The 18,716-nt window shown below is 34.9% G+C and overlaps 1 protein-coding gene and 1 pseudogene across 1 annotated transcript in view; one reads left to right on the top strand and one right to left on the bottom strand.

Annotated features, from left to right (window-relative positions):
• NSUN2 (NOP2/Sun RNA methyltransferase 2) overlaps positions 1 to 18,716 on the top strand; it is a 34,623-nt gene that overhangs the window by 12,613 nt on the left and 3,294 nt on the right. Inside the window, exons 9-16 of the mRNA XM_058178676.1 lie at positions 1,010 to 1,140; positions 3,473 to 3,546; positions 4,297 to 4,427; positions 6,134 to 6,230; positions 9,917 to 10,068; positions 12,250 to 12,342; positions 13,824 to 13,959; positions 17,916 to 17,990. Coding sequence (XP_058034659.1) covers positions 1,010 to 1,140; positions 3,473 to 3,546; positions 4,297 to 4,427; positions 6,134 to 6,230; positions 9,917 to 10,068; positions 12,250 to 12,342; positions 13,824 to 13,959; positions 17,916 to 17,990 — 889 coding nt within the window. The remainder of the gene's footprint in view (positions 1 to 1,009; positions 1,141 to 3,472; positions 3,547 to 4,296; positions 4,428 to 6,133; positions 6,231 to 9,916; positions 10,069 to 12,249; positions 12,343 to 13,823; positions 13,960 to 17,915; positions 17,991 to 18,716) is intronic.
• On the bottom strand, positions 5,180 to 5,337 carry LOC131196456 (U2 spliceosomal RNA; annotated as a pseudogene).

Below are 18,716 nucleotides of genomic sequence, written 5' to 3'. Positions count from 1 at the left end.
TTACATGCTTTACAGGTATTCTCCACTGTTTACTTGTGCATTGAAAATGGAAATTGATTTCTGTTTCCTAAGTGGATAATTTTATGCATCCATTATGTTTCATATTTTTAATTTTGATATTCCTACCCCTTTGTCTAAGTGTAGGATGGCCATTCTGAATGGCTGTATGTAACCCTTATATTGTGTTGCAAAAAAGTGGTTTAATTTCAGCAGCAGTTTAACAAATTGATTAAATTTTAGTGGCGTGATTTGGAGTCATGAGTGGAATGAATGTGGCTTCCATCCAAGAAACCTCCCTCTTCTATTCCCACCCTTTTAATCGCCCCATCCAACAGAAAAAGATAGAAAAATCAAGCCAGATAGATTCCTGAAACTCCAAAAGGTCAGGAGGACAAAGTTGTGGGCTCTAACCACTCAATCATTTGTTAACTATGCTGTAATCTAGTAAGATTATTTCTATCTTGTATGGTATTAGCTCTCTTACCAATTACAGGTCACTTTCAGATTTGGTAGATATTCTATTAAGGTCATTAACATTCTGTACTGGAAAGAACAGGGCTAGAACTAAGCCTTGTGGCATCTGCTCTTTCTAGTTTGTTAAGGAACTGTTTTATGAGCATTCTTCAAATAAAATTATTGACAATGCTGTGTATTCAAATGTTCATGCTATCCAACAGCAGTTATTTACTTGATTACAATTTCATAATTTTATTTTGTGAAATGCTTTATTGAAATCAACACATACAATTATATTTATACTTACTACAGAAGCTACCCACAGTTAAAAATGAGATCATTTTAGCAAGGTTTGTTTCCTGATAAGTCTCTATTTTTTTCTTGTAGTTAAGACAGTGTGTTCAATGTACTTACACCCTGATAGGTTTTTTTTACCTGCCGCAGAGAATTAACAAGACATCTGTAGCTCCAAGGACACAAACAATATAATTAATTTCTGATTACTGATTTCATGCTCTGGATAATTAAGTTTTGAACAATATTTTCTATGCAGACTACAGCTGAGGATTGCAACTCGTGGAGCTGAACAGCTGGCGGAAGGAGGTAGAATGGTGTACTCTACCTGTTCATTGAATCCTATTGAAAATGAAGCTGTCATTTGTTCTCTGCTGGAAAAAAGTGAAGGTGTGTGTAATTTAAAGGGGGGGAAATGATATTTTAGTTAGGTCAAAAAGAAAGTAAAGCTTACTCTTTTGCCTGAACTTATAAGGCAGTGTTGATTGGAAATCTGGGTTTGTTTAATATTTATTATGTTGGAATTCTAATTTTAATCTAGCTGCTGCTAGCTCATCTTTCTAGAAATTAATACAGGCAGCATGATGTTTCTTTTCTGATTCTAATCACAAATGAACCATGGTGCCTTTGTAGGAAGTGATTTACTTGATTTTTTTCATCACAGATGCTTTTAAATGTCAGAACATAACCTATCATAGTTGATAGCTGGTCTTCACTGTTTGAATGCTATTCAAATGTGTTATTAAAGAAGCCATACAGATTAGGTGTGAAAACCTTACATCATATTCAGTTTCTGCCTCACCCTATGTTGAGATAACATATGTACCAAGGTTAGTTGCCAGTCCACAGTGCTTGTTTGCTTCATGGGTGTGTTTGAGGAACCTTAATAATTTCAATATGTTCTCTTCTTGACAACTTGGTTAGAAGTGTTTAACTTTTCAAGGCATACTAAAGATTTGAACCGGACATATGAACAATCAAGAAAAAGAATCAGGAAAGAAGGGGTATAAGAAAGTTCAAATCAGCAAGGGATTTATAAATCCACAGAGGTTTTAATTTTCCAATGTATTGTTAACTCTAACTGAATGTATTATATCATTTTAAAAGACAAAAAATCACTACAATATCTAGACAAAGTATGCCTTTCAGCAACCAGGATCAAAACAGTATGAATCACTGAAGGAGATTATGAGCTATAGTAAATTCTATCCATATTATTAAAGATAGATTCTGATTTTAAAAATCTGTAAAATTGAAACTGAGTCTAAGTATAAACAGTACAAATATTGTACATGGTACAATCCATGGGTGATTAAAGACCAATCGTAAAAGCAAAATTCAGCAAATATGGTGAATAAAAAAGAAAAAAAGAAAAATCCCTGATAAAATAAAGTAGAGGAAGCACCAGTGGCTTCTAAAAGCCCTAGGTATTGATGGGAATTTTGCAGCTCACCTTATGAGACTTGATCACATAAAAGAAGAGCAGTAATCTCATACCCACAAGAGCTGTTAAAATTACTGACAATTACAGTTATAAATGTTGATCATTGAGTAGTTAGTAGGCATTTTAACAGCACATTGCTGCAGAGTCATCCTCCTTCATCTTTGCACAGGAAAGTGTGGCTTTTATAGAATGTTAGTGCCTCTGCTAATTTTTCTTCTAATAGATAGTTCCCTGTTTGTGTCAGAGTAAAGAGCCTTCTACAAGGAGCATGTAGGATATGAATAGCTGCCGGTGGATTGGGTTTCGGGGTGGTGGGGCAATTGCGCTATAGAAATCATGAGAAGTCCTAATTCTCTTAGCCTGAACAATTAAGACCCAATTCTCTATTTCAGTTCAGCCAGTTTATCTAACCAAGGGAGAAAATGGCATTGAGGAAAGGCCTCAATATGTTAAGTCATTGTTAATTTATCGCTTTAGGAAAGAACCATGCCTGTTCAGCAAGGTGAAGTGAAGAAGGGAAGTTTCCCAAAAGACTTGCTTCTTGCAGAATTGGGTCAACAGAATCTTAATTGAGCCCCAAAGGGGTTTATGCTTTTATTAAAGCATAAAAATTTGAATGATGGACAAATGTTATAATTTTTTAAAATGTTGATTGAATGACTTCTAAGGTCTTAATAGATGTGCAACCATAATCATGATCAGAACTTTAACTTTAATTAAGATAATGACTGCCAGGGCGTAGTTATTTTCAAACTTACTTACAAATTTAACAGTGACAAAATATGCTTTTGGGGGCTCTTACATGCAGCTCTCTCTTGAGTTGACCAACTGGTAGGATTATGGCTAATCTTAATCTCAATCCATGTATTAAATTGTAGCCTAGAAAAAAAGGGAAAATAACAGATAGTAGAATTAGTAAGAATTAGTAATTCTAATTAGAATTAGTAATATAATTTAGTAAAATTATATAAAGTATAGGAGAACACTAATGGGATGATATGTAAATTGTCACAGTCATGCACAAGAGTTGAATAAAAATTGTTTAATTGTTAAAATTCAATAAAACTCGATAAAAAAATTGTAACTTAGGAATTATTTACAATACAAATTAAATTCATATGAGATTTACGGTACTTTTAAGGTATGAAGTTATTCTAGATAGTGAAAAAATAACTTTCACAGCTTGGTTAGCCATTATTCCAGTCAAATGACTTTTCCAGTAAAATGCATATAATGTTAATTTGTGGTTTTTGTTTTGTTTGTTTTATTTTTTTGAAGGTGCCTTAGAACTTGCTGATGTCTCTTCTGAGTTGCCAGGGTTGAAAAGGTTACCAGGCATTACAAAATGGAAGGTAATTTTATAGAAATATGTATTGTATTTAGGGATTCATATCAGTTGTGAACAAATTAAATTTCCAAAAGTAAATGGGTTCATTAGTTATCCAGAATGAAATCATTGGTATGAAATTGCCCTTTTCAAGTCTCATCGAGGTTTCTTTGCTACTTAAACATGCTGTAAACAGTGATTCATTAATGCTTCTACTTAGGGGAGCCAGTTTGGTCTAGTGGATAAGGCAGCAGGCTAAAAAGCAGGACACCATGAATTCAAGTCCTGCCTTGGTCATGAAAGCCAGCTGGGCTAGTCATTCCCTCTCAGCCAAACTTACCTCACAAGGTTGATGTGAGGAAAATAAGAGGAGGAAGATGTGTTGGACATGCTAGCTGCCTTGAGATATTTGTGAAAATGATATAGATGAGAACCAATTTTTTTTAAAAAATCGTGAATTGCCCCCAAAAAGGAGTGGGTATAGGAAAGGCCTTTGGTCATTTATATAAATACTGTGGTGGGAGAAGTGAGTGGGAAACACCTGTTGGCTGGAGATTTTTAGCAATAATACCACCAAGAAGGTATATTTTCTCAAGATATCTTTTCACAGACCAGTTTAACCATATTACAAGGCAACCAATTTCTGTATAATTTATTGATGTTAGGGTAGTCACTTGGCCCTTGTTACATTTCAGTATTAAATTTCATGAGAGAAAGGGAAGATGGTGAGCATATTAATAGTAAGATTTGAAAGACATTGTATTTTCCCACCTAGGTAATGACCAAAGATGGTAATTGGTTTGAAGACTGGAAAGAAGTACCTCCTAGCAGACATACACAGATCCGCCCCACAATGTTCCCTTTAAAAGATGAACAAAAACTTAAAGCATTACATTTGGAGCACTGGTATGTAAAGTCATCATCATATTTGTAAGATGGTGTTGAATTCTGAATAAACGTTCACTTTAACGTTGCCAGGTATGTGTCCAACTGGGAGACATACAGTTTAAAAAATTAAGATCTAGAGATACATTTTAAGGGTTTAATGAAGTCCTGCAGTATCAGGAACACCTACTTCCCATCCTCCTTCAAAGATATGCACTGAGATGTTTCGCCAAAAAGAGTGCGAATTCTTTTTACAAGTTGGGTGGAGTAGAATGCAATATTTTATATACTACTTTTCTCCAAGCAATTTCCAAATTCTTTATTAGTACTGCAAACAATTACCCACATTAAACTGCTTAACAAACCGATAATTAAAGATACAATACTTGATAGCATATTTTGGCCTTGACAATACAGAATTTAACAATAATACTAATAATGTTAAAATTGGTAAAAAGGTTGATATAATAGTAGCTTGGTCTCCTAGTCTCTCTGATTGAAGCAAAATACAAGAATACCATACAGTTGTGCATGATCAGTTGATTCTGTCTCCTCTGAACCATAAGAGCAAACTCATTCAGATCAGGGAATTTTGAGATATCTCCTCAGTAGAATTGATGGTAATTCATTATACCATACCCAAAGGTCCTTCGTCGGTTTAGGATAAATGAGAGATGTTTAATTATTTGATCAGTACTCACAGTGCCCTTGAAACCTAGGTTGCGCTATTCCAAGGAAATACAGGGGCCATACTTAGTGAATGAAGCTGTTCTGGGATGGAAGAGGCCACAGGTCAGCTGTAATTACTAAGTTCCAGATCCTGAGTCCTCTTTAATAAGATACATAGCTAAAGCAAGCAAATCATGCCAAAAAAATTATATTTAATTGAACTACACTACACTTGATCTTAGCCAAAAGGCCAAGAAGCGGGAGGCAGGCGGATCTAGGGAAAGCTCCACTGTTTCTAGTTCCAGATGCCATTAGATGTGTTGGTGCTCCTGCCAGTTATCTTAGTCAGTTGGAGCCAGCAAACCACTGGAAAGCATTTTCACTTGCACAGTGCCATGTGCTTCCATCAACTGTCCTGTACTGCAAGTATAAAAGGATACCATTGATGGAAAGACTCTGTTCCTGCGGCTCAGGAGAAGTGGATACTGTGGGTCACATGCTTCTTAGATGTTCCTTTTACACAGAGATTAGGAAAAAAACATATTCTGCCAATAACTGCTTGGAATCCTGGCCATTCAAACACTACCTTTGTTCAATGGCTGCTTAAGGATGAACATCCATAACCACAGTGCAGGTGGCCAGATTCTGTGCAGCAGCACTGGGCATTCATTGCAAACACATGTCTTCTCCACCATAGTTATGTTATATAACAAATATGGCAAACCCTTTGCATTGCTTAGTCTTTTCCCTTTTAGCATTGAACCTACAATGGGTCACACAGTTTATGGATTGTAATTTTAGTATACTTAGACCATTCATAATCAACAGACTAGATTTTATTATAGATTTTAGTTTTTATTTATTATTTTATACTAAAAATTTTAATTGTATATTTACTGAGCGTTTTTATTGTTCTGGTCTCTGGTCTAAGACTGTAATAAACTGATTGATTGAAATTTAAAGTGTTTTTTTTAAAAAAATAAACCATTTTCTGATCGCAGATTTAAGTAGAGCTCAAGAATATGCCTATTGATACAAAATCCATGTTGCTTATCTAGTTTTAGAATTTTACCACATCATCAGAATACTGGAGGTTTCTTCATTGCTGTATTAATTAAAAAATCACCTATGCCATGGAACAGGCGTCAGCCCAAGGTAATGTTTGGTATTATTAAAAACATTTTCTAGTATGTTTTAAAAGAATAAGAGTTTAGAAATACCATGAAATAATTATGAATTTCAAATAGCATGTTTCACAGGAAACTGCTTGGAAACTGGATCACAGCTGAATATTGAAGTTTGTGATGGAGAGAGATGAAAAACCATCTACAGAAAATTAACCTCAAATTGGGCATTCTGAGCCCTTGGATATATATTTAAGCAAAAATAGACAGATTTAATCCAGACCAAATACGATTTCCTTGTCTACTTAGGCTAGATTTTTAAGCCTTATGCAAGAAATAGGGCTTTAAAAATGGGGATTCTGTTTCCAGAAACGAAACTAGTACTTCATATTGTTTTTTTCCATCACGCAGAAAAAACATTGCCCTATGTAGAGTATTTTTCCTCATGGAGGGTTTTATTGTAACATACATGTAATCAGTGGTGGGATTCAAGTAATTTAACAACCAGTTCTCTGCCCTAATTATTTCTTCCAACAACTAGTTTACCAAACTGCTCAGAAAGTTAACAACCGGTTCTCCCGAAGTGGTGCGAACTGGCTGAATCCCATCACTGCATGTGATGCTTTATCTGTAAATGCTATTTCTAAACAATAATTTGTCAAGGTTTTTTTTTGGGGGGGGGAGCGCTTGTGTTGCAGCAAAAGAGCAAAGGAATCTATGGCATTTTAAAGGCTAAGAGGCTAATTACAACCTAGACTGAGTTCATTTCATCAGATAGTTGTCAATTTCAGAAAAAAATTGGATTTGGGGAAAGGTTGAAGTTGCAATGTAAACAGTAAAGTAACAAGGAAATGGAAATGGTCTTAAGTTTGAAAAAAAAACAATACCCAGACAATTGCAGGCTTGAATGAGTGCAGAATATGTCTTCACAATAGCAGTGCTGATTATTGTCTTATCAACAGTCGCTTCTAAACAGTTGTTTAGAAGGATTTATTGTACGAGTTTTGCATATATTTCACCATAATTAAATCATTGTTTAGTATGAAGACATTGCTATATATCAAAAGTGGAAGCTTACCTATGTTAGGGGGAGAAATGGTCTGGTCTTTGCAAATACTGCAAAAGTTGTATGCCAAATACTTTTTTGTTACAGGTCAGAGTTAAGTTTAATGTGATCTTAATAATTATAGTCAGGTCTTCTCTTCTGATACTGGCTCTCCATAAGTGAACAACACATAGTGTTAGATGTGAATCTGAATTTCTGTGCAGTAGTCATGATACGCTAGAGACTCAGATTTGACCCTCCAAAACAAAACTCTTCTGTTAGCTTATTAAAAGAAGTACATCTAACTATTACTGCACAGTCAAACCACAAGTCAATTGTAGTAGTACTAAGCTACCCTTAGAGAATATGCCTCTTTGGTGTTAGCTGACTAGTGACAGCTGCAGAGAAAGGCTGCTTTGAAGCTTCCATCAGAACAGAAGCATAACTGGCACTGTGGAAGGCCAAAGGCAGCTCTTTCAGCAAAGCATTTCTTCTGTGCTTGAGAGCAACTGGATGCCATAAAGAGGGTACCAAACAGAAATTATCATTCTTCCTGATAGTAGTTGGGACAGGTGCCCTTGATGTGTACAATAGGAAAAGAAAGCAGATGTAAATGTTGCAGAAATGTGTGGCCTACTGTGTGTTGGGAATAGATGTAGGAATAATTTGTCTTCACACATAGAAAAAGTCAGTCTTTGCTACTAACTTTGATGTGTTGACTGAATCTTTGCTCAACTCAAATTTCTTTGGGCATAAGAAACAAGAAAGCAAGAATGTGGGCCCATTCTTGGATCAGCATGTCCTGCTTACAATTACTCACGCCTTAGTTTCCTTCAGAGTGGACTATTGCAGTACACTTTACATGAGGCCGTCCTTGAAAAGTATCTGGAAGCTTCAGCTGGTACAGTGCAGCAGCATGGACAGGAATGTCTAGAATAGCACGTTACCCATCTGTAAACTGCATTGGTTACCAGTTTGCTTCCAACTCCAATTCAAGATGCTGGTTTTAACTGTTAAGTCCTACATGGCATAGGATTGACTGACTCCCTGGTTACATCAGCCCACCCAATTAGATCTGGCAAAAAAAAAAAAATGCTGCAGGTGCCATCAGCTATGGACCTACATTTGCTGATTCCCAGGAGATATGCCTTCTCTGCTATGGCATCTGCTGTATGAAGCATTCTTCTGCCCCAAAATTAGATTAGCTCCATCACTTGATATTTCAGAGGGGCCTCAAAACTTAGTTATGTTATCCGATCTTGGGCTTTCAACGAACTCAAGACATGTTTAGAAAGCTCCTTTGATCAGATGGCTAGATTTATTCCCTCTTTCCCCTCTTCACTGTTAATGCAATTTTTATATCTTATATATTTGTTCTTTTTATGTGTGGTTTTACCCTTTAAGCATCCTGCCCAGAGTTATTTTCAGTGTAATGGGAGGCTATATAAATATAAATTTATATATACATTTGATTAATAAATAAATAAACAAGAATGTTTATTTAGAGAATTGAATCTTTCCTTAGAAAAGTGAGATGGGCAGTTTCTAAATATGATAAATATATGGAAAATAAACCAAATCAAGCAGCAGAACTCATGCCAGAATCGATGGGTGTAGGCAGCTATAGTATTTTACATTATTGTTATATTATAATAATAATCCTAGAATCATAAATAACAGCTATATTCAAGAAGATCAACAGATAAAAAATTCAAATTGCTTATTATAGGCAGAATCTCCAATTTCAGTCAAATCAGAACTGTTTCTAGCATTCCATCAGTGGAGAGACTGTTCTGATAAAGAAGAAACAGTGCATCTGTGGGCGCATTAATGGGGCAATCCAAAGAAATTCAAATAGAATGCAGCCTGGCTAAAAACAACAACAACAAGGAAGATTAAGAACTGGTCAGCATCGGGTAAAAATGAACTGCATGGTTTTTGGTTGAAACGTCTGACTGGTTGCCAAGCACTTTAGCAATATAGTTCAAGGAGATGAAGTTGGAGATTGGTTAACATCTAGCAAAAGTTGCCTGATAATGGAAGATCCAATAAAACAGGTGGCACCAAGCAACTACAAGAAACTTTCAGATGCACTTTTTATACCATATTGCAAATAAAAAGCACAATGCATTCAGTGAAGTGGAATGTAATCTGAAAGCTATTCCTATAGTAATTCTTTTAAGTCATTGAGATTTTTAACAAACTCTATTCTAGTATTTACACTAGAGACTAGATTGTTTTCACTAAGAATAGATGATTGAAGCAAAGCAAGCAAACCCTAGAATATAGCATTAGTGTGATCATTTTCAAGTTATTATTATTATTCCTACTTGAATGATGTTCTTAGCGTTAAATTGGCAGGTAAACATTTACCAATGCTGTCAGTTGCTATTAATTTTCAAATGGCTTTTGTCTTTATTTAAAAAGTTTTCAGTAGAATAAAAATATAAATTTTGAACTGAAAATAAGAATAGGGAAAAGTAATAATAAAGTGAAAAAGAAATAAAGCAAAAAAAAAACCCATAAAGAAGTAGGTTCTGATTTTTTTAACAGTATTTATAAGTTCATTTATTTTTACCCTTTCTGAGTTTGTATTAATTTTCCAATGTATTTTGGAGATAACAAATAAGATGATTTTTCTGGAATTGAAACATTGTTCCTTTTTGGAACAGGTTCAGAATAAGCCTCAGAAGACTGGAAATGTAATGCCTATAGATGCAGAACAGGATCCTTTAGAAAGTGAAGGTCCTATAGTGCAAGATGCAAAAGATGGAGAGACATCAGTAACCAAGAGTGTGGAGAATAAGAAGGATGGAGTTTGTGGGTAAGAAATTGGAAACTAAAGCTGTTGTTATTAACAGAAGTGTGCTGATCTGTACTGGTACTCTAACCCTTCGGGGTAGGAAAACTGTTGAATATCTGAGACTTCTAAGGAAAACTCAAGATCACAATAGATTTCATAGAATTATTGATACATTCTTAATGTCTAGCCTTGTGAAAAGAGTGTGATTTCCTGCTAAGAAAATGAAGCATATTTTAAATTCCCTTGATGGTGCAATACATGCTATATGCCTGAGAATAATGGCATTAAAATCACGAGAAGTATGTACAAAACACATACCGTAATAATTGGAATGATTTAGCCAAACAAACAATGAATACACTTTACTTGCCACATTGAACCACGATTTATTTTGCTTGCATGTCTGAACCATATTCTGGCTGATTACTTATTTGTTAGTCTCTTGCCCATTCCAAAATAATGCAGAACAAGAGGAATTAAGAAAATCACCATTCTTCAGTCTAAAACCCTTCTCTTTAGTTACCCTGGCAACCATCCTCTTTCCACCACTAACTACTCCATAGCATAAGGTAAAGGTGAAACTCTCTGAATCTCCAAACATCAAACATTAAACTACATATCAAAAAGTCAACAGTTTGCTTATATTTATAATCATCAGTAATATTGTTATATAAATTTATAGTATCAGTAATATATGTGCTACCATAGTAAACATACACCCTGTGTAAAAATGGGCCAGGCGCAGGCCAATCCATATAACAGATGGTAATAGTGAACATGTCATTGAAAGTTTCTGGAGTTTCAATTAAGCTGTGATGGTTATAAATATAGGCATTGGTCACGGAGTTACTTTTTTATCACCGTTATAACTAGAAATATCCAAGGTAGTCATTAAATGATGATTACTTATATATGAACATGGCCATAGTCTAAAATGGAATCCTCAGAACATTTCAGTACAGGCAGTCCATGTTTAACGATAGTAATCGTTAAAGAGCTGTGGTGGTGCCGTGGTTAGAATGTATTCTACCGGCTACTTCTACCGGCTGCCAGCAGTTCAGCAGTTTGATTGTCACCGGCTCAAAGCTGACTCAGCCTTCCATCCTTTGGAGGTTGGTAAAATGAGGACCCAGATTGTTGGCAATATTCTGGCTCTGTAAACATTAAGAGAGAGCTGTAAAGTACTGTGAAGCAGTATATAAGGCTAAATGCTATTGCTAATGCTAATTAGGATTGGCAACTCCATTGCTGGTAGAATCAATTGTAAAATGTGATGTCATGTGACTGCAGTAACTTATAACAGAAGTTCCAGTTTGTAAGCAAATCCCACATAGTTGGTAGGTATGATGTTATGTGATTGCCATTTTCGACATCCTAATGGCTTCCCTATTTACTTTGCATGTCAGAAGCTGGTAAATGGCCATCACGTGACTGCAGGATATATCTGTTGTAATTGCAAGTAGTTTGTCAAGCCTCCAAATTGTGATCATGTGACTAGGAATGCTGCAATGGCTGCAACTACAAGGACCATCCATAAGTCTCCTTGTTTGGCGCCATTGTAACTTTGAGGGGTAACTGAACAAGTAGTTGTTAAGCAAGGACTACCTTTACTGCCTTCTACTAAAAATATGTTTATAAGACTAAAATATATATCCTCCAATTTCTGCAAATAATCTGTTGTATTGTACTCTTGGAAAATACAAATATAGTATTTTGACCATATAGTTCAAAGAACTTTGGATGAAGTGACTCACACAAATTGAATAAATAGATCTTGTGTAATGTATTTAAATACTCAGTATTATGGGAAAACCATGTTATAATAGGAAAATCTATAGCAATACTAACTAATCTCTATGTTAAAAGACTGTTTTCTTCTGCATTTCCCTGGAATTCCTAGGAAATTCCATGGTAATAGACTGCTGAGCATGAAAAAAGATGTAGTTAACGTTGTTGAAACTATATATTATTGGCAGGTACCACTCGGAATAGAAATACCAAAAATGTTACAATTAAATCTGCTGAATCAAGCAACTTCAATATATTAAGGCTTTTCCATGTATGTTTACTATGGAGTATACAGGCTATCCTCTATTGATTAAAATAAGTGATAATGTTTGGAAATTGCAGAGGTGGGGAAGAAAGTTATTTAACAATACCAGAACAATGGTAAGCTATGGACATTTCTGTTTTTTCTTGCAGACCTCCACCATCTAAAAAAATGAAGCTTTTTGGATACAAAGAAGATCCATTTGTTTTTCTTCCCGAAGAAGATCCTTTGTTTCCTCCCATTCAGTAAGATGTATTTTTATTTTCTGTATAATAGTTCACTTACTTAATTTCTGGGGCTTATGAATGTCATTTAACATATTGAAGAAAATAAAGTGGAATGGAACATACCATATTTTTCGGAGTATAAGACACACTTTTTTCCCTCCTAAAAGAGGCTGAAAATTTGGGTGCGTCTTATACTCTGAATGTAATTTTTTGAAGCTTTTTTTCAGCCCTAATGTAAAGCGATTTCCATGGTTTGCCTGCTTTTCTCATTGCTTCTCTCTCCAAAGATTAGTTGTGCTTTAGAAGCTGTTTTTTATCCCCAAGCAGGGGATAAAAACCAGCAAACTAATGTGCTGAAGCTGACAAGACTAAGGACGCTAGCCAGATGAATACCTGGTGGGCAGATTCCCCCCCCCCCCCATTTTCTTCCCCCAAAATTAAGCTGCATCTCATACTCTGGTGCGTCTTATGCTCTGAAAAATACGGTAACTATTTCTATATGAAATGTGTTAATTGGGTAATGTTGGACCAGTCAAACCTATATCACAAGATAGGTTCCTATTCTGGAAATTCTTGAACTCCTTGAATGAAATCTAATAAATAGGTGGATAGTCTGCTAGAAACTGAAAATAAATTCTAAAGATACATGCTGTGGGGATATAATTGAAATATAAAGATGGCTTGACTGTCTTTTAATATATATTAAATGAAAATCTCCCCATAGTCGTATTGTTTTTAATTATTTCATATAAGATTCAGCCTGTTGACTGAGTGATTCCTAGGAGGATTTTTTAAAAAAATAAACAGTATCAATAAAACATTGAAAGTAAAAAACATAATAAAGGACAAATATACAAATGAAATGCCATAAGCCAATATTTTTAAAATGCATAATTTGTGCTTTTAATCCTAAAGGATGATACAGAATTTTAAATATCTACGTCTATTTCCGAAAGGATTTTTTTTTTATTTGATCATAGCTCTGTGTCCAGAGATGCCTTTCTGCTAATAAAAAAGCATTATTTGTTCTGAGAAAAAACATGGAGAATATGTATCAGATAAAAGCTTCTATTTGGAGAAACCTATTGTTAGATTTCTCTAGCTAGCAAAAGTACTCTTTCTCTATTGCATTCCATGTATGTAAGACTGCAACATCTGTTATGCAACTTTCATGATGATTTGGTCTCCATATTTTTACACTGTATTGTAATCTCCCATCACCTCCAATTTTCATGGTAATGCACGTTTGTTTCTTATAATAGGATGCTGTACTTTGTGTTCACTGAATCCAAATCAAGTGATTTTGAAAAGAAAAAATGAGTTCCAATAAAGTAGAATGTATTTTAGAGCTTATTTTAAATATACTGCATTTACTCATTCAATTACAGTTGAGTAAGTTCCATTAAAATCTTTTCTGAAAAAAAAACCCCCACAGAATTATTCGTGTTATGTAAAATTACAATAGGATGATTGTATTTAATACTTGTAACTATTTTCAGGAACTTTTACGCACTGGATCCTTCATTCCCTAAGATGAATTTGTTAACTCGTACTCAAGAAGGAAAGAAAAGACAGGTGTATATGGTTTCCAAGGAGATACGGGATGTACTGTTGAACAACAGTGAAAAGCTAAAGGTTTGATTTGTATTTGTTTTCAGTAAAAATTCTTATTCAAAATGCTATTAAGAGGACTTTAGAATCTTCTCTTGAAATTTGCTGTCTTTTGTTACAACTTGATTCCAAAGGTGCACTTTCCCTATCAATTTTAGTGCTGTTGAGTAGAAAGGTTTTTCTCAAAACTAGGCATGCCCTGACAATTTTTTCTTGTGTACACTACTCATACAGTTTTTGTATGTGTATCTGCAGGCATCTCTATATTTTTTTAGGGCTGAGTTGCTTATTAATGAGCACAGAGAATGCCTTCTCTGCTCTGCATGTTCAACAGAGGGCAGGTCTTCTCAGTTTCTCCACCTATAAACTATAAACTTTCCAGAGAAGTGTGTGTAACCCCACCTGGCTGGAATTTCATAATCAGGTTAAATCTGCTTTATTCTAACTTGTCAGTCCCAGCTGACTGAATGTGGGCACTTACCTTAGCCTTTCTTTTTATGTTAATTTTTTATTTCAATATTGATTTGTATTTAGTCATTTTTGCATATTTATTTTTATTTACTCTTATATGTTATCCAGTTGTTTGGGTTTGGAGTAGGTTATAGGTACATTAAATAAGTAGGACTTAATGCGATTTATGTCAAATGTTATTTTATCAGTAAAGTGGCATAGAATCTCAGACAACATTCTCTGTTGAGATAGAGTCTATATTTGAATGCATATTTCATTGTTTTGTTTTGTGCTAGAGTTTACAATAAAAACTATGCTGTTATCTTAGTGCTACATATTTAGCATGCCTTTGGGTATTTTGGGAGGTGTGATGGCTCAGCAGTTAAAGATGCTGAGCATGTCAGCTGCAACACTGAAAGCCTGGGTTTGAGACCCAAGTATTGTGTGATGGGGTGAGCTCCCATTCCTGCCCCAGCTCCTGTCAGCTAAGCAGTTCGAAAGCATTCAGACACTTTGGGCATATAGTCATGATTTTGAAGGCTAGAAAAATGTGTCAAATGCAGGAATAAATTTCCCCTTTGAATCAGATGCTGTGTCTTTTGTGCTTTGGAGGTTGTATTGTTATTATTAAAATGTTATCACATATAGACACACTTCAGTTCCTCTCAGCTTTGATTTCTGGTTTGGGAATAGGCTCTTCAAGTACCTGATGTTGCAATATCAATACCAGTTAAGGCTGTACATAGGCATGTTCAGGTAGCATGTTTTAGATATTTAATTTTTCCCACAGTTTTGATATCTTTTTAAAAAAATAATATTTATTGAATTTTCCAGCATTTAAAACACAAGACACAAATTTACACTTATAACAGCTTTTCCATGTTGGTATTTATAGCTTTCGCAACAGCCATATTTACATAAATCCTACTTCTATATATCACTATCCTAAATTATATCCTTATTTAAGATATAGTTACATCTTTTCACAAGTCGATATCATATATTTCTTATAAATTTTACCATTTATATATTATACTTCTACATCTTATACCTTAAGTTTTACATTTACTCTCAATATGTGTATATTATGGGGTTTTTACTATTTTGGCTGTACACCGCCCTGAGTCCTTTGGGAGAAGGGCGGTATAAAAATCTAATAAAATAAATAAATAAATAAATAAGCCAGGAATACCATCTATTCCAAATTTGATAGTACTCGGTTTCTTCCCTCTCCTTCATTTCCATAGACAGTCTATCCATCTCTGCACATTCATAAATTTTCCTTATTATAATTGGTCTGGAGGTATATCTGTTTCCAATTCTGTGCTACAACAATTCTATTTGTGGTTAAGATATGTAACATTAAATATTGCAATTATTTCCCCATTTTCCCATCCGAAATACCCAGGAGAAACAGTTCCGGCCTCAACTTGATCCTCTGTTCGATTATCTCTTCCAGCCACTTTCTTATCTTACACCAATATTTTTTAATCTTGGGGCAGGTCCACCACATGTGGTAGAACGTTCCCTGCTTGTAGTGACATTTCCAACACTCCGGCGATTGGTTTGAGAACATCTTGGCCAATCTGGCTGATGGTAAATGCCACCAGTAAAACATTTTATAGAGGTTCTCCTTCTAAGGAGCTGACATCGTTAGTTTGTAGCTTCTCTCCCATAATTTATCCCATTGATCTAATTGAATAGAATGTCCAAAATTTCTCACCCAACTGGTCATTGTGTCTTTCACATTTTCTTCTTCCATTTTAAATCTTAATAAAAAATTATAAATTTTGGTAATCATTTTCTCCCCTGTTTCTAATAGTATTTTGTCAAGTTTCAATTGTTCTCTATAAATGCCGTATCATTGCACGGTTTTGATATCTATTGTGATAATAACTTCAGCCATTGAATTGATTAATTTTCATTAATCACTGCCATCAGTTGCACTTTTACCAACAATTTCGATCTTGAAATAGTTTCACCCACTCTACTGCTAATAGTCCCAGATAGATTCTATAGAATAGAATAGAATAGAACAGAACAGAACGGAACAGAACAGAACAGAATTTTATTAGCCAAGTGTGACACACACAAGGGATTTGTCTTGGTGCATATGCTCTCAGTATACATAAAAGAAAAGATACCTTCATCAAGATACAACACTTACAACACTTAATGATAGTCGTAGGGTAAAGTTTTAACACTTAATGATACAATTCTGGAAACCAAGAAAGCCCAGTTGCCTCTTGGAAAAAGCACCTTTGACAACCATGATCTGGATGACTGACGAATCCCCATAGACTAAGAGTCTCCTTTTCTCAGTGAACTGACAAAGCACCCTTTCCTACCCAAGATCCATTTGCACCACTTAAAGATAACAGCTGTCTCATTCACCTCACAAAATATATTAAGGAAATCATCCACATTTAAGGAAAGATCACATGCCCCCAGAAAGGCAGTAAAAAAATCAGACAGAATGCCAAGCTTGCATCCTGCCTCTTAGAAGTACACCCCAAAAGGACAATGCCAGGAACCAGTAAAGCAGTGTAAAAAGCTTAAAACAACCCTTCTCCTTTAAGAAAGTCAAGCCCCTAATAAAAGTAGCAGCAAAAAAAAAACAACAACAACTCCAGAGAAGCAGCTCAGGCTATAGAAAGACTGGGTGTACTGCCAAGAATTATTAGCTGTTACAATGTAACAAGGCTTAACCACAGAGGCAGTTTCTGAAAACACTTAAGCAGGGCAATAAAGATGAGGATTAGGCTAGAAACAACACAGAGAGTCACCAGAATGTCTCCTTCCTTCCAGGATTAACTCTGTAAGGTGGGAAAAACAAAAGGCTGTTTCTTCCAACAGCTGGTTCACCAAACTACTCAGAAAGTTAGCTAATGGTTCTCCCCAACCAGTGAGAACTGGCTGAATCCCACCAGTGGGAGGTGGGAAAATAGGCTTACAATATTTGAAAATGTCCATTTCCTCCTCAGTAAAATGGAAGATGACATCAGGTTCTTCTCTTAGATTTACAGAACTCCACTCAGACTAACTAGTCTTTGCAATAAACTTGAGCAGTTTTTCTCCCAGCAGCCCTTTCTCCTGATGGAGCTTTTGATTTACATTTCTTGAGGGCAGCTGCTAGCATTTAGTTTGCATGCCTTCAATGAGTCCTTTTTGCTCTGAGTAACTTCCTAGATTTAGACCCTAAATGGATCATTAGTACCAATTACCTCATGAGATATTTCAGTAAATTATGCTCCTTTGAGTTTTTACTTTGAGGCATCATACCTTTCTCTGTGTATTTCAATATTTATTATATTTAATATAGTATTGAATACAAATTGAATATAATCCTTATGTGATTAATGGAACTCTATTAAATGCTGGTTGTACCTCATATCTCACTTTATCAATATATATTAGTATATTGTTCCATCATTATTGGTGCTGACTCCTGCCAAACTGCTTCAAATTACTAATTGGTATAATAATGCTTAAGTATGCTGAAATATCCTACTTTTTAAAACCCCATATAGGTTATTAATACAGGAATTAAAGTGTGGTGCCGCAATAATGATGGAGATGGTTGTGCCTTCAGATTAGCACAAGAGGTAAGAATGAATGTATTATTATTACATTCTATTTTTCCATATTCCTCCTGGAAACAACATCAACAACTTGCAGTATTTAGATTTGTCCTGTGTTATTGCTGCATATGCTTTTATATTCACTTCATTACATTATGATTGTTTTTACTATTACTTACGTTATTGGTACATCACCCTTTTGAAGAAACCTAGGGCAACATAACACATGATAGTTGGCAGATATCTTTCTTTTTCTCACATATGAAAGAGCCTTGGAGTTCAACAATTTAAAGTAAAACTTAAAAGTATTCAAGGTAAGTATAATAATCATTCACAGTGTCACAAATAAGTAACATAATCTTCTTAATATTTTTAGGCCTAAAAGACATATTATCATGTTTACTGATGAAGTTTTATTTAACAGCTTCAAAGTGCTGGGTTGTTTTTTTTTTTTTAAGTTATCTTATAATAAATTAATGGTTGAGACAAAAACACTTATAAGTAAACAAAAATGGAATAGACTTAAGATTTAAAGATTTAAAAATGGCAACGTTTGTTCATTCATTTTATTATTATACCTTTTGTCAAAGATATAAAATAACAATCCTGTGGGGTAAATTAGGCAGAGAAAAAAATAACTGGGTGAAAGTTCCTCAGGGAGCTCGTGTGGATGGACCTAAAATATAGTTACTACTATGCTAGTTCACCTCCTTAACTATTGCACCATGCCACTTTAGAAACCATCAAAAG

This window comes from Ahaetulla prasina, chromosome 3 (assembly GCF_028640845.1).
Source record: "Ahaetulla prasina isolate Xishuangbanna chromosome 3, ASM2864084v1, whole genome shotgun sequence".
NCBI classification, from domain to species: domain Eukaryota; kingdom Metazoa; phylum Chordata; class Lepidosauria; order Squamata; family Colubridae; genus Ahaetulla; species Ahaetulla prasina.
The sequence above is the reverse complement of the archived record's forward strand: the minus strand, read 5'-3'. Positions and strand labels throughout refer to the sequence as shown.